The sequence below is a fragment of the Argentina anserina genome, chromosome 6 (assembly GCF_933775445.1).
Source record: "Argentina anserina chromosome 6, drPotAnse1.1, whole genome shotgun sequence".
Lineage (NCBI taxonomy): Eukaryota > Viridiplantae > Streptophyta > Magnoliopsida > Rosales > Rosaceae > Argentina > Argentina anserina.
In genome coordinates, this window is record NC_065877.1 from 24,161,823 (window position 1) to 24,175,253 (window position 13,431).

The following is a 13,431-nucleotide window of genomic DNA, read 5'->3' on the forward strand; positions in this document are numbered from 1 at the left end:
AATGTGTGTATGAACACTATAAGATCCGCATGCTGATAGAATGTGAAGTGTTCAATTTCTCGTCAGTAAAAGATCTCAGAAATTTATAGTCCTGATTCGTACATAGACACCTTGCATATGCATGTCTGGCTGTGAAATTTAAAAGCTAGTGCACAAAAGTTGCTTGGCAGGAGAAGAGGACCTCCGACATTTGGTCCGGTTGTTGAGAGCGGGCTGAGCGGCTGCTCAAGTACTCGCAGCACTGGTTTGATCAGCCAATTTGTTAAGGATTATTTGATACGTGAAGCCGGTGAAGGAAATAGAGAAACAAAAAAAGTTATTAGTCAACCAGCACGAACTGTGTCTATAATGCTGAGACCAATTGTTCGTATGTAATTATGTATGTACAGTTTATGATGCATAGGACTATGGTTCGTTTTTTTTAATAGAACAAACTGCCCTTAATTTATTGAAATCAAACTAACAAAAGAGAGAGATAAAATAACTGACCTCCTATGTATGTAAACTCCAACAAATAGGATAAACAAAAGCTCAATTCGGCATGTGTACACACACCCATGCAAAACTATAGATATGAAAAACTCTTAGCAAATAGCAAACCATCAACCAAGAAACTCTTAATTAAAAGATGAGATGAAGCTGGTAGCATTGACAGACAGTTGTGAGCTACTAAGAATAGAGAAAATAGACATATCGTGATGCTTCTTGTAAGGATGAAAAGAATGCAGAGCAGACTCTCTGAACAATTCTAAAAGATGACGTTGGGCTTCCAACACATTAAAAATCTTACATTCGAAACGCACCAGATTCATATTGATCCAAATAAACCAAATTAGATTACAGGAGACTAGAAACCAAAGTCGACGTTTAGGTTTTAGGAACGCTGAAACACCAACACCATTAAACACTTCATCAAGGGTACCCCAATGCGAGAATGAATGAGAAAATAGAAGGCAAACATATTTCCATAAAACCACAATTTCATAACAATGCAAAAGAAGATGTGTACCCGATTCCGCATGACTTCCACAAAAGGAGCAACGAGATGGAAATGAAAAACCTTGCCGTTGTAAACCATCATCAGTTAGTAAACGCCCATGAAGAGCCTTCCAAACAATAAGAGTTTTGCGAGGTTTAATTGCTTTACACCAGATCACTTTACCCCAGTCTTTATGCTCACCATAATTTGAGAAGAAAACAAAAGCTTCTTTTGCTGTCAAAATTCTTGAGGAGGAGTGCGGCCATAAAAGAGAGTCAGATGTATCTGCATCAGGTAGAGCAATGCGCTTAATTTTTTCTGCTGCTTGAGGGAATGAAGAATCAAATCTGCTGGGAGAACCCAATGAGAATCAACAATAACATCATTCACCTTAACATGAATTGGAATAGAGCCACTTATTCTAACACTAGTAGCAAGAGGCTCACCCAACCAATTATCTTGCCAAAAAGATATCATCTTACCATCACCAACACTCCAAAGTAAAGAATTTTAAAACATCGGCCAAACTTTTTTGAGACCCAACCAGACTGAAGATCTCTCGTAAGACTTTATAGCTTGGAAATCATCTTTCAAAAAACGAGCTCTAAGTAAAATAGAGGCTGGAGAGGAAGAAGAGAGCATCTCCCAACATCTCTTTATTAGAAGAGCACGATTAGCCTCAAATAGATCACGTAACCCCAAGCCTCCTTCCTCTTTGGGTTTACAACAATGACGCCAAGTAACAAGAGGCATGCCTATTTTCAAAGGGTCTCCAGTCCAAAAAAAAATTCATGATCCAAGATTGAAGATCATGAAGTAAACTAGCCGGCCACTCATAAATCTGAAAACTATAAACCAAAATGCCTTAAATCACTGATTGAATAAGTCGAAGCCTACCCGCTTGCGACAAACTAGAACCTTTCCAAGAGGACAACTTGCATCTCACTCTATCTGCAATGGTCTGAAAATACATCCTCTTGGGACGTCCTTGGAAAATCGGAACCCCAAGGTATGTGAATGGAAGAGATCCTTGCTTGACACCGAAAATTTTCCGTATAACAAAGCGTCTACGGTGAACATATTTCCCAAGGAACACAAGCGATTTAGATTTATTGACTCTTTGCCTTGAATTCAAGCCATATTCCTCCATAAACTTCATTGGATTCTTCAAAGATCTCTTGGTACCCCGCATAAAAACCACAATGCCATATGCAAATAGAACATGCGAGGGTGGAGTAATACCAAAAGGAGCTGACAGTAAATCAATAAGTTCATCCTCAGCTAGCTTAGTGAGACCTCCACTTAAAACCTCTTCCGCAAGACAAAAAAAAAGTGACAAAGGATCTCCTTGACGAACACCACGAGAACAAGGAAAAAACTCTTCCATCTCACCATTAACTAAAATTGATAAGTGTGCAGCCCTCAAAATTGCTTTAATCCAGTCACAAAAAGGATCTGAAAAACCAAAAGTCTTCAAAACCGAAGTAAGAAATCCCAATCAAGCGTGTCAAATGCCTTTTGCACATCAAACTTAATTACAATGTTACCGTCCTTACAATTAAGAGGTTAATGCATTCTGAAGTCAATATAATGGGGTCTGCAATAGTGCGGCCTCTAAGAAAAACACTTTGGTTGGGTGAAATAATCCGAGTAGCAATATTTTCCAAACGGTCAGATAAAATCTTTGTGATAAACTTGAAAATACAATTCGACATAGCAATAGGACGCAACTGCGTTACGGTGTCTGCTCCAGAGACTTTAGGAATCAAGATCATTAAATTAGAATTGAAGTGAGGGAGAATGTATCCAGTATTCTGAACAGCTTGGACTACCTCTGCACTAACAATTGACCAACACTTCATAACAAAAATTCCACTAAAACCATCTGGACCAGGAGAACTATTATGATTCATGGAACACATAGTTTGAAATATTTCCTCAGATGTGGGAATGACTGTTAACATAGCATTATCCTCAGTAGTCACGAGATTATGAATTACCTGAGAAACTAGACCAGTGTCTCTTATAAAAGAATTTGCTGTGAAGAGGCCATTGAAATAATTTACCACATGATCACTAATCTCTTTTGGGTCATCAATAATGTTGCTTCCATCTCTCATAATTGATAATGACTGTTTAAGATGCAGGACTTTAACCATTGCATAGAAGAAAGAAGAGTTTCAGTCACCTTCAGTAAGCCATTTTATCCTTGATTTATCACATAAAAATTTCTCTTGAAGCAAAAGAGCCTCATGAACTTGAGCACTGGCAACACTCTCCCTGGAAAGCAAGTCATCAGAAGGACCCAAGCTAGCAATTTCCCGCTGAATTATATGCAAATCATCAAATGACTTGTCCACCATTATGTTTACATCTCCAAACTCAGCTTTATTCCAAACCCGAATCCGCTGTTTAAGAGTTCACAACTTAGAAGTCAAAATAAACATTGGATTACCATAGAAATGAGAACTCTACCAAACCTCCTTAACCAAAGAAAGAAAACTTGGATGATCTAGCCACATGCGATGGAACCGAAATGATGATCTTTGGGTAAGTATAAGCTTTGAAAATGATACTAAAAGAGGACAATGATCTGAGGAAAAACGAGGAAGAGTAGTGCACTCCAAATTACGCCAAACATCCATCTAAGAGAAATTATTGAGACACCGATCAAGCCTCATTTCAACACTTGCACCAACACTCATTCTATTCGTCTAGGTATAAGGCAATCATTTAGTAGGAAGATGAACTAACTCACAATTAGTTGACATGTCCTGAAAGTCTGAACATGAAACGGCATTGGGAAGAATTCCACCTCGTTTTTTATGAGCACCTAGGACACAATTAAAGTCACCCAACACTATCCAGGGTCTCTGAAGAAAGGCATTTTTAACATGAAGCAGATCATTCCAAAGCCGGCGACGCTCTATTACCGTAGTTCTTACATAAACCCAAGTCAAAATACAATTAACATTGTCCAAAGTGCAAGAAATTGTGAGCTGCTTGTATGTAGCCTAACACAGTAGGTTGAATAGCTTGATCACATAAGAGCCAGATATTTGGAGGTTGTTCCCCCTGTCATTCACAGCTGCTGGAAACATTTTAAAAAGAATGCCAAAATGAAGATTTAAGTGAACTTAAATTAATAAAAGTTTCAGAAATACCAATAATAGCATGTTTGTATTTGTGAACCATCCTACTCAAGACTCGATGAGTGGTGGTGTTGCCCATACCCCGAGCATTCCAAAAAATGATCTTCATAGGTTAAGGCGTGAGGTGGGAACCCTACTACGGGCAGGGTAACGGTCCAAAGCTTGTTCTTGTAGTAAATTCTCACGCATTTTCTTTTTTTGCTTCTTTTGCTCGGATCTAGAAAGAACAACAGTCATACCATCCTCCGGCTCACGAACCACAGTTGCATTGTCCTTTGTCCTCGTTGAGGGGGTGGGGAATGAGCCCTTAACATCATCTAAAGCCTCATTGGTAACCACCATTGAGTTCTCTACATCAAGGGTCTGAGCATTTGGTCCTTGGAACACTTGGTTTGTCAATTGCTCAATTAATTCATTAGCAACCCTCACAATAGCCTCTTGAGCTAGAATGACAAACTGATTTTCACTAGAAGTAGGAGTACATGGCCTTGGAACCGAAGCTCTATCATCTGGAGTACTAACTCTCCTATTGTCTTTAATAGTTCTCCCTTCATCAATGTCTCTCGACTCAAAATTCATCCCTTGATCAACATGTTTCTGTACGTGATGGAACCGCACCATTAATTTCAATTGGACTAACTGATGGTTGAGTCTCTATACTTTGATCATTTGAAACCTTCTCTTTTACTTTGTATTTTTATCGGACCTTTGGTTTCGAAATCGGCTTCTCAGAATGACGAGGCTTTGGATCACTTTGTAATTGTCTACAACAATCGGCCATATGCCCAACCATACCACAATGAGTGCACATATTCTCACAAACAATCTCAATAGGAAAACAATGTGCCTCACGCTCGACCATCAGCGAAGATGACAGTTCATTTGCAAGATCAACATCTACTAAAACACGAGCATAGTAACCGAACTCACTCTCCTTGGTAGCCTTGTCCAACTGCAAGGGCGTACACACTCCACGAGCAATCTCCATGAGATGTCGAGGATGCAGTAATTTTGGCTCAAACCATACATCCTTACCCAAAGTTGGGCATGTGTTTGTGAAAGGACATCCCCAGGGACAAAGTTAGGTTTCCATTGCGACAATCGGAAGAGACCATCGGGTAGAGTGCATGTACCACCCCCCCCCCCCCCAAACTCTGCGTAAATCATCCTCAGTGCCGAAGTGAATATCAAAGTAGCCATTCCCGAGTGGAACTAAACGCCATGACACTGATGGCTTCCATAAATCGGCAAGTAAACCATTGAGAACATATGTTTTCATTGGGACATAACCCTTACGCAATAACAACCTACCAATCAAATTGGTTGTGAAGCTTTTCGGTTGCTCATGGTAGAGAGCTTCATTGATCTTGACATAAGTCATGTCTCCGCTATGACTGGAGCAGACAATTGGCTTAGAGAGACCGAAAACTCAATTGAGTTGGAGAGAACAGAGGCAAAGGTTTTTGCTTTGGGAACATGTTGAGGACGAAGAGCCTCCTCCAGTGGACACAAAAAAGCCCATGGACACGCGACTGTACCTGCGCTCGTCGCTGACGTCGGTGGAAACCCAAGAATGCAGCACTTTTACGAGGGAATGTAGGTCCCTAAAACCTGTCAAACACTTTTTTTATCTTTGATTTCAAACTAATCGATCACAACTCTCTTAACACGATTTTCTGTGCATATAACTTATTTTAATCATTTTCACAAGAGAAAATTTCAGTAACGGTACATGAACTTTCCTGCACTGATAAAAATGGTACATCAACTTTCATAACTACAAAATAAGTACATGAACTATTGAATCTAACTAATTTTCATACATCCCCGTTAACTCACCGTTACGGGCTATGTCATTACAATAAAAATGAAGGGTAGAATCGTATTTGTAAAAATCTTACCCTTATCTAATACACACCCACTCTCTCACACATGATTTCTCTTCTTCAGTCTTGATAAGTTCTTTTCATTTTTGTTCTCTCTTTCAAATTCACCTTCACCTTCACCTCTCTCCAAATCTGCAGCAATAGATTATACTCACTTTAATTTTAACAATGGAGAATTACTGGAGGTACTTTAGGCTTGGTGGAGATCCACCCATATATGAAGGTATGAATTGCACCCCGTGCTCACACTATTGTCTTTTAGGGGTTTGTCTCTCTTTTGTTGTTGTTGAATGATTGTGGTCCAAATAGCTTCCGTGGAAAATTTAGGCTTTCTTTTTTATATGAGGTTTTTGATTATGAGAGTCAAATATTGGGTGTCTAGGGTTTGGGGAGTAGTTTGTCAAAAGTATAATTTCTTATTGTCAGTGTTTGCAAGGTTGATTAAACTAGAATTGGAGTTGTGGTTATAGAGGTTATGTAGTTTAATTTAATGTACTTAGAGTTTCTGGGTTTTGAGGGAGGTTAATGGTGTTGAAGTAAATGGGTGGGGTTGTTAAAATTGGTAGGTGCCGAATTTTTATGTTTGAATAGAACTGAAAACTGACATAGTGTATGAATAATGGTTTTGTAATCATACTGATGTTGGCTTCAAAGTGACGACCTAATTTCCTGTGTTTATTGTAATCTTGTAGACCCAAGAACATTTACAGTTAGGATTTACCATGGAGGAAGGTTCTACAGTTCTAATGGTGTGAATAGGCACTACATGGGAGGAGAAGATGTGCTTGTGGACGGAGTTGACCCGGACAAGCTGTCGTTGTATAGCTTTAACTACTGGGCTTTTGATTTGGGCTACCAACAAGGCCCAATTGCCTACTGGATTAGGATTCCTGGGTCTGAGGAAGAGAGCGGGTACTTGCCCGTTACAGATGATACCGATGCTAAGATGCTCAACCAATTTATCATTCGAAATACATTAGTTATGAGATTGAAGACTTACCCCTAGAAGATGATGTGGGTTTGGTTATAAAAGAAGAGATGGATAACTTAGATGCTTTTTTTGGAGATATTGAGGTAAATGAACCCAGAAAAAGTGTATGTAATGGGTCTTCAATCGGAGGCACTAGCAGGCAGACCTAAGAGGGATTTGAAAAGGGCATATGCTACTAGGAGTGGTGGTGAGTGTTCAAGATTGATTCTAGAGGAAGAGTTTAGCTCTGAGAGTACTGACTCTGATGATCCCATGTATGATGCCATAGTCGATTCTGACTATGAGTTGAATGAAGAAGATGATGATGTGTTGTTTCAGAGGAATGTCGATGGTGATACTAATAAGGTTCATGAGTTCGATGAAATGGGGTACGAAGGGAACATCTCAGATGTAGGTGAGGATTCTGATGGCTTTAAGAGTGTTCATTCAAGTGATAGTGAAGGTGAAGATCAGGGGCCTTTCAGAGTCAACGGTAAGAAGAGATTCTCTAATTGGGTAGAATTCAATGTTAAGACGGACATGAAAAACCCAATATTTTGTATTGGTATGGTGTTCCCCAACAATGAAGTGTTCAAGCATGCAGTCAGAAAACATGTAGTTTTAACCAAGAAAGAACTAAGATTCCCTAGGAACACAAAGCACCAAGTGTTGGTGAGATGTAAAACTAGTCCCGGTTGTCCATTTTGGTTATATGCAAGTAGCACTAATGAAAATAACTCCACTATGCAAGTTGTTAGATACACACCTGAACACAAGTGTTCAAGTGTTGCAAAAAGGGTTTATCATTGTCATGCCCCTTTTTTAGCTGAAGAGTACAAGTCTACTTTCATGGCTGATGGAAAATGGAGTAGGGAAGGCATTCAAAATAAGGTCATTGAAGATTTTGGTATGCATATAGGGTATGCAATGTGTTATAGAGCTAAGTCGAGGGCGAAGAAGTTGGTAGAGGGAACCATTGAGGAGCAATATGATTTGCTAGAGAGTTATGCATGTGAACTAAAGAAGAGAAATCTCGGGACTACAATTTGGATTCCAACTGAGCTTGATGAGAATGTGAGAAAGTTTAAGAGGATCTACATATGCGTTGCTGCTTTGAGAGAAGGTTGGAAGGCAGGTTGCAGACCCATCATAGGATTGGTTGGTTGTCACTTGAAAGGAGTCCATAAGGGCCAACTACTTTCAGCAGTAGGGATCGATGACAACAATGGTATGTATCCGATTGCGTGGGCGATTGTTGAAAAAGAAATGAAGGATTCTTGGAGCTGGTTTATGACTTCCCTAAAAGATGACTTGGAAATTAATCGTTCAATGGCCTATGCATTTATCTCAGACAAGCAAAAATGATTAGAACAAGTTATCAAAGAACTATTTCCTCACTCAGAGCATAGACATTGTGTAAGACATTTACACAATAATTTCAAAGGAGATGGTCACACTGGTCTTGAGCTTAAGTAGAGACTTTGGGCAGTGGCTAGAGCAACAACCATGGCCCAGTACACAAAGACAATGAATGACTTGAAGGCAACATCATTTGAAGCTTGGAATTGGTGTAATGCACGACCTGCTGTTCATTGGTCAAGGTCTCATTTTGCTGAAGAAATCCAATGTGACATTTTGCTGAATAATCACAGTGAATCTTGGAACAAGAGCGTAGTTGAAGCAAGAAAAAAGCCTATTATTCCATGTTTGGAGGAAATTAGGGTTGCAACTATGGTTAGGCTTGCCAATAGAAGAAATTCTGGTTCTAGTTGGAGGTGCAAAGTGGGACCAAGGATTGAAAAGCTACTTAAGAAAAATGCAGAATGTGCGGATGATTATTGGGTAAAGGAGTCTAGTGAATGGAAGTATAAATTACAAGGCAGAGGTGTGGGATGTGCATCTGGAGTGATTGCTAAACATGCTTTACAATTGCATTTGAAGAAGTGCACATGTCGAAGATGGGATCTGTGTGGAATTCCATGTGGACATGCCATTGCTGCAATTTACTCAAAAGGATGGAGTCCAGATGATTTTGTTTCTGAATGGTACACAAAGAAGAAATATATGCATGCTTATGAGGTGATTCTACATCCAATAGCTGGAATTGATGAATGGGAGCTAATAGAAAGACCTATTGCACCACCATTGTACCGCAGGCAACCGGGGAGGCCCAAAACAAATAGAACCAAAGAACCAGGTAATGTTTCGTCAACTAATATATGAAGTGCAATTTATTTTATTTATTAGAATAAATTGCAGTTGTAATCTACATATCAATTTTTATAACTAAACAATATCATTGTAATGTAGGAGAAGTAGCACCACCACCAGGAATTGAAAAATTGCCGAAAAGTTATTATTCTAAAGTGATCACCTGTAAGATGTGTGGTAAACCAGGGCATAACTCTCGAACATGTTTAAGAAGAAGAAATCAGGTACCTATTGTGAATTTGTGAAGATGATCAGGGGAAGCTAACATTAAATATGTTAAATATATTATTTTATTTTATATATATGAAGGCTTCCAATGAAGCTGATGTTGAGCCTCCTATGGTTGAAGCTACTGTTGAGCATATTGTGCATGAACATGTGAATGAAAACCTTGTTCAACAGCAACCTGCAAATTATAATTCAGTACCTACTCAAGGATTACACCCTGAAAATGTTAATCTCAATGCACAAAATCTTTACTCCCAAGCACTTAACGTTAACAATGTGAATGTATTGGATTTTGAGAATGCAAATGATGTGTTTATAGCTGAATCTGATATATATGTGCTTTCTCAAGAGAACACATTGGTGTAAACTGAAGAAGAGGTAGTCTAATTATTGAATGTCATATTTTGGTTTGAGGTTGAAATGTATTATATTAACAAGTTACAATATTTATTCAATTGTTTGTTACAGATGCCACCAAATTCAAGCAAGAGATGCAAGCTGCCTGCGAGGAGGATCAATTATACATTTGAGGTTCAAGTTGCTGCAAAAAGAGATCAGACCAAACAGACTACTCAAGTTCATAAAAATCAGTTGCAGAGGAGAATCTGGAAGCCTTGAAGGCTAGCTACTCTACTAAATTATTCAACAAAGGAAATCATGTATTTTTATGGCATGTAAACCAGCTGCTCTAGTGACTTTTTCTTTTTGGACTTTGAAAATGTCATGACTTTCTCTAGGCTTTTATGGTACAAATGGTTTTTTTTTAACAATGTTAAAGTCATATGTATTGATTTCCTGTTGTGGTATGATCTTCAGAATGTATCCAAGCTTTATTTTAGTAATTTTTTTATGTGTTCTTTCAAAATTGGCGAGAAAATGTTGTGAGGGAAAATTAGAAGTATTCATTCTTTTTAGAGGTAAAATTTAAAGCTACGCAGTGATAGGAGTAAAATAGGAAGATTAGGGTGTGTATGAGATAAGGGTAAGATTTTTGCAAATACAATTCTACCCTTTTATTGTAATGACATAGCTCGTAAAGGTGAGTTAACCGGGATGTATGAAAATTAGTTAGATTCAATAGTTCATGTACTTATGTTGTAGTTATGAAAGTTGATGTATCATTGTAAGTTCATGTACCGTTACTGAAATTTTCTCTTTTCACAAATATGTTATCTGCGCCACCGAATGCAGAAGAAGCAAGGATGTCCTCCTCTGAAACTGTGAGCAACCAAAAATGGAGAGCAAAATCGGTGCTCTTTTTCCTGTGAATCCCAAGACTTTATTGCTGAATGCAGAAACTGGAAACTGAGTCTGGGCAATCAATTGGAACAGAGAGACCAGAGATCTGCCATACCTGAAACCGTCCTCTGCTGCTGACTCCACTTCCTGTAATCACCTTCATCATGTATCTCCCCAAATATGGAAACTCCAGTCACTACCAGCACATCAGTACCCCACAGTACTCCTGCTATGGTATTGCAAAGGCTGCTCTTCAGTGGAAGGTAGAGTTCTCTTTAGGCTAATTAGCAGCCATGGAAGAGGTTTGGAATCTCATATGAGTTGTATAAAGAGAGAGCTGATGTAAGGTGGAGCTTTTCAGTTCAAATGTATATGGTTCGGTTATATGTACATAAACTTATACTGATTTTAAGAATTGCCAAAAAAAACAAAGCAGAGGAGAACAAAGAGTTACAAGGGCAAAGGCCTCAACCAAAGTCCACCCTCTAGCGCCACAAGTTCTAAAGCCTCCTATATAATGGCAGGGGAGTGGACCTGTGTACAATGGGATCTTCAATCACTTGTTCAAGAGTGGCAAGCATTTACTTTCCAAGCTTTGATCTAACAAGAAGAGGGCCTAGTGAGAATTCTTTTATCCAACTATTTGGTAATGAAAAGAAAAGAGAAAATGTGGCAAGTAGGCAACATCTGGAAATTTGTGGCTTTCATGAATTAAGGAAGGGGATGTATATCCTGCAGAAGATCCAGTCACCTCATCAGCTATATACCAATTTTCTTTTTGAAGACTGTTGATCAGCTTGATATAAGCAGCTGGACAAACATTTCATAATTTCCTCAAGAAGCAATAGCACTTCATGTCACCGTGTTATTCAGAAAACTGTTGTCTTTACTCTTTATACATATCTAATAATTGAGCTCATGGACCTTTTCATGATGACCTTCACCTCATAAAAGAGAGCATACTAAATGGAAATAACACTGCATTCTGAAAACAGCATTAGATCATGGAAATGCAATTGGTCTTCCTTAAGCTTGAGCCCTCCTGATGGTCCTTTAAGCTGCACCAGCCAAGGACCCGCCATCCAGGCAGCAACACCATGTAAAGAGCTTCTTCTCCATGAGATCTTTACTGATGGAGTCATGGTCAAGTTTTGCAGTTTGTCAGACGCAATTGGCAACCAAAGTGTTTTAACTTTCGCATCAGCAGTTTGCCAAATGCACCGGACAATCAAAACCATTGCAATACATTCAAAATCATCCGCAATACAAAGGTTTGCAGTTTTATTTGATAACATAGAACAACCTTTTCCTTCCCAAATAAGCAAAGAAGCAAAGCAATATACACAAGTAACTTTGTATTGTTTGTTTGATTTGATGCTTGTTTCAAACTTTGAACAGACTAATTAAAATTGCAAAGTTGTGGCATTCGAAGCTTTGGGTTTCTTATAGTGGACGAATACTCAGTTTGGGAAGGACACTAATGATTATGTTCCTGGCTTGGACCAGAACTGAGCTTTTATCATGCAGCCAAGTATGGACCCGGATAATCTCGATTTTAATGTCTTCACTACAATGCATGATTTCATCTCAAAATTCTGGCCCCGGCGATCATTGGTGAACAGACGACAACAAAGGAGATAAAAACAACAGCAACGTGGAATCAAGAAGGATTATGATGGCAGCCAAATAGTAGTAAATCAATTTTTTTCTTCTACCATAATTTATGAACATCGATAGAGGGGTGAAAGACCCCCAAATGTTTCAACAACAGTAGAAAATATCTTGTTATCAAGATGGACAGATAATAATATCACTCGCTAGCTTGTAGCATTTTTATAATTTTACCGAGCACTAACTATTCATTCTCATCTGTTCTCTAGTTCTACAATGTTACCTTTTACTAAATATTTGTTACTGAATACAATCAGCAAGCAAACTAAGGGAAACAGGGCTCTTCCTGGTTCCTTCCAAACCTTCTCATCCAACACATTTCCGAAGGCCCCTACATATTCGCCTGAGTTCATTATCCACAGTTCCAGACAACGTAAGGGTTGCTGTTGTAGCATTCATATAATCATATCAGCTTATCCAACTTTCTGAAAGATATCCACAAATACACAATTGACCAAACTAGATATTCTCCATTTTATATTCTTTGTTTCCAATTAATTACAAGAACCTGTTGCTACTACATACAACAAAGACTCCATTTCAAGCTCAGAAGAATCATCAGCATCTCGTGGTGACTCCAATCTGCAAGTGAAATCAAGCGACATGTGATAGAGTTTTCTTCTTACCCAAGCTTCGTCCTTCTCATTGTCATCAACAGTCTCCTACCAACTCGGCTAAAATACGAACCCACTGAAACCACCATACAGATTGGCAGGTTCCTCACCTCGTCTTCAGTGTCACACTGTCACCCATTGATAAAGTTAAACTCCAAAAGCATCCATACTACGCCCTCAAGATCCCACCCTCCCCTCAAAACCATATAGTTTCTCACTCCATTTTATCAACTGCAACCCCCTCTTCAAAAAAACTGAAACCAAAATCAACAAAGTCCATGAGTCTATGCTTCCAAATCTTAAAAACTTCTATAAAAAACACAGCAAAAATTTGATAAATATATCTCTACCAGTAACTTATTTTCAACTAAATTTTTGGTGAAGAATCTCAATGTATGGAAGAAGAACATTAGATATGAGAAAAACATGGGTACTCCAAACCTACTAAGCATGCCTCAAACCATTAGGCACATTACCTTTT

The 13,431-nt window shown here is 38.7% G+C and overlaps 1 protein-coding gene across 1 annotated transcript; it reads left to right on the forward strand.

The window, feature by feature from the left end:
- The first annotated feature begins 7,119 nt into the window (after positions 1–7,119).
- LOC126797126 (uncharacterized) lies at positions 7,120–8,352 on the forward strand. The gene has a single exon (XM_050523801.1). It carries the CDS (start codon positions 7,120–7,122, stop codon positions 8,350–8,352), a length of 1,233 nt encoding a protein of 410 aa, XP_050379758.1.
- The last annotated feature ends 5,079 nt before the right edge of the window (positions 8,353–13,431 follow it).

What these genes read in the sequence shown, in the direction of transcription:
- LOC126797126 (XM_050523801.1), top strand. Translation starts at nt 7,120, where the DNA reads ATGGGTCTTCAATCGGAGGCACTAGCAGGCAGACCTAAGAGGGATTTG.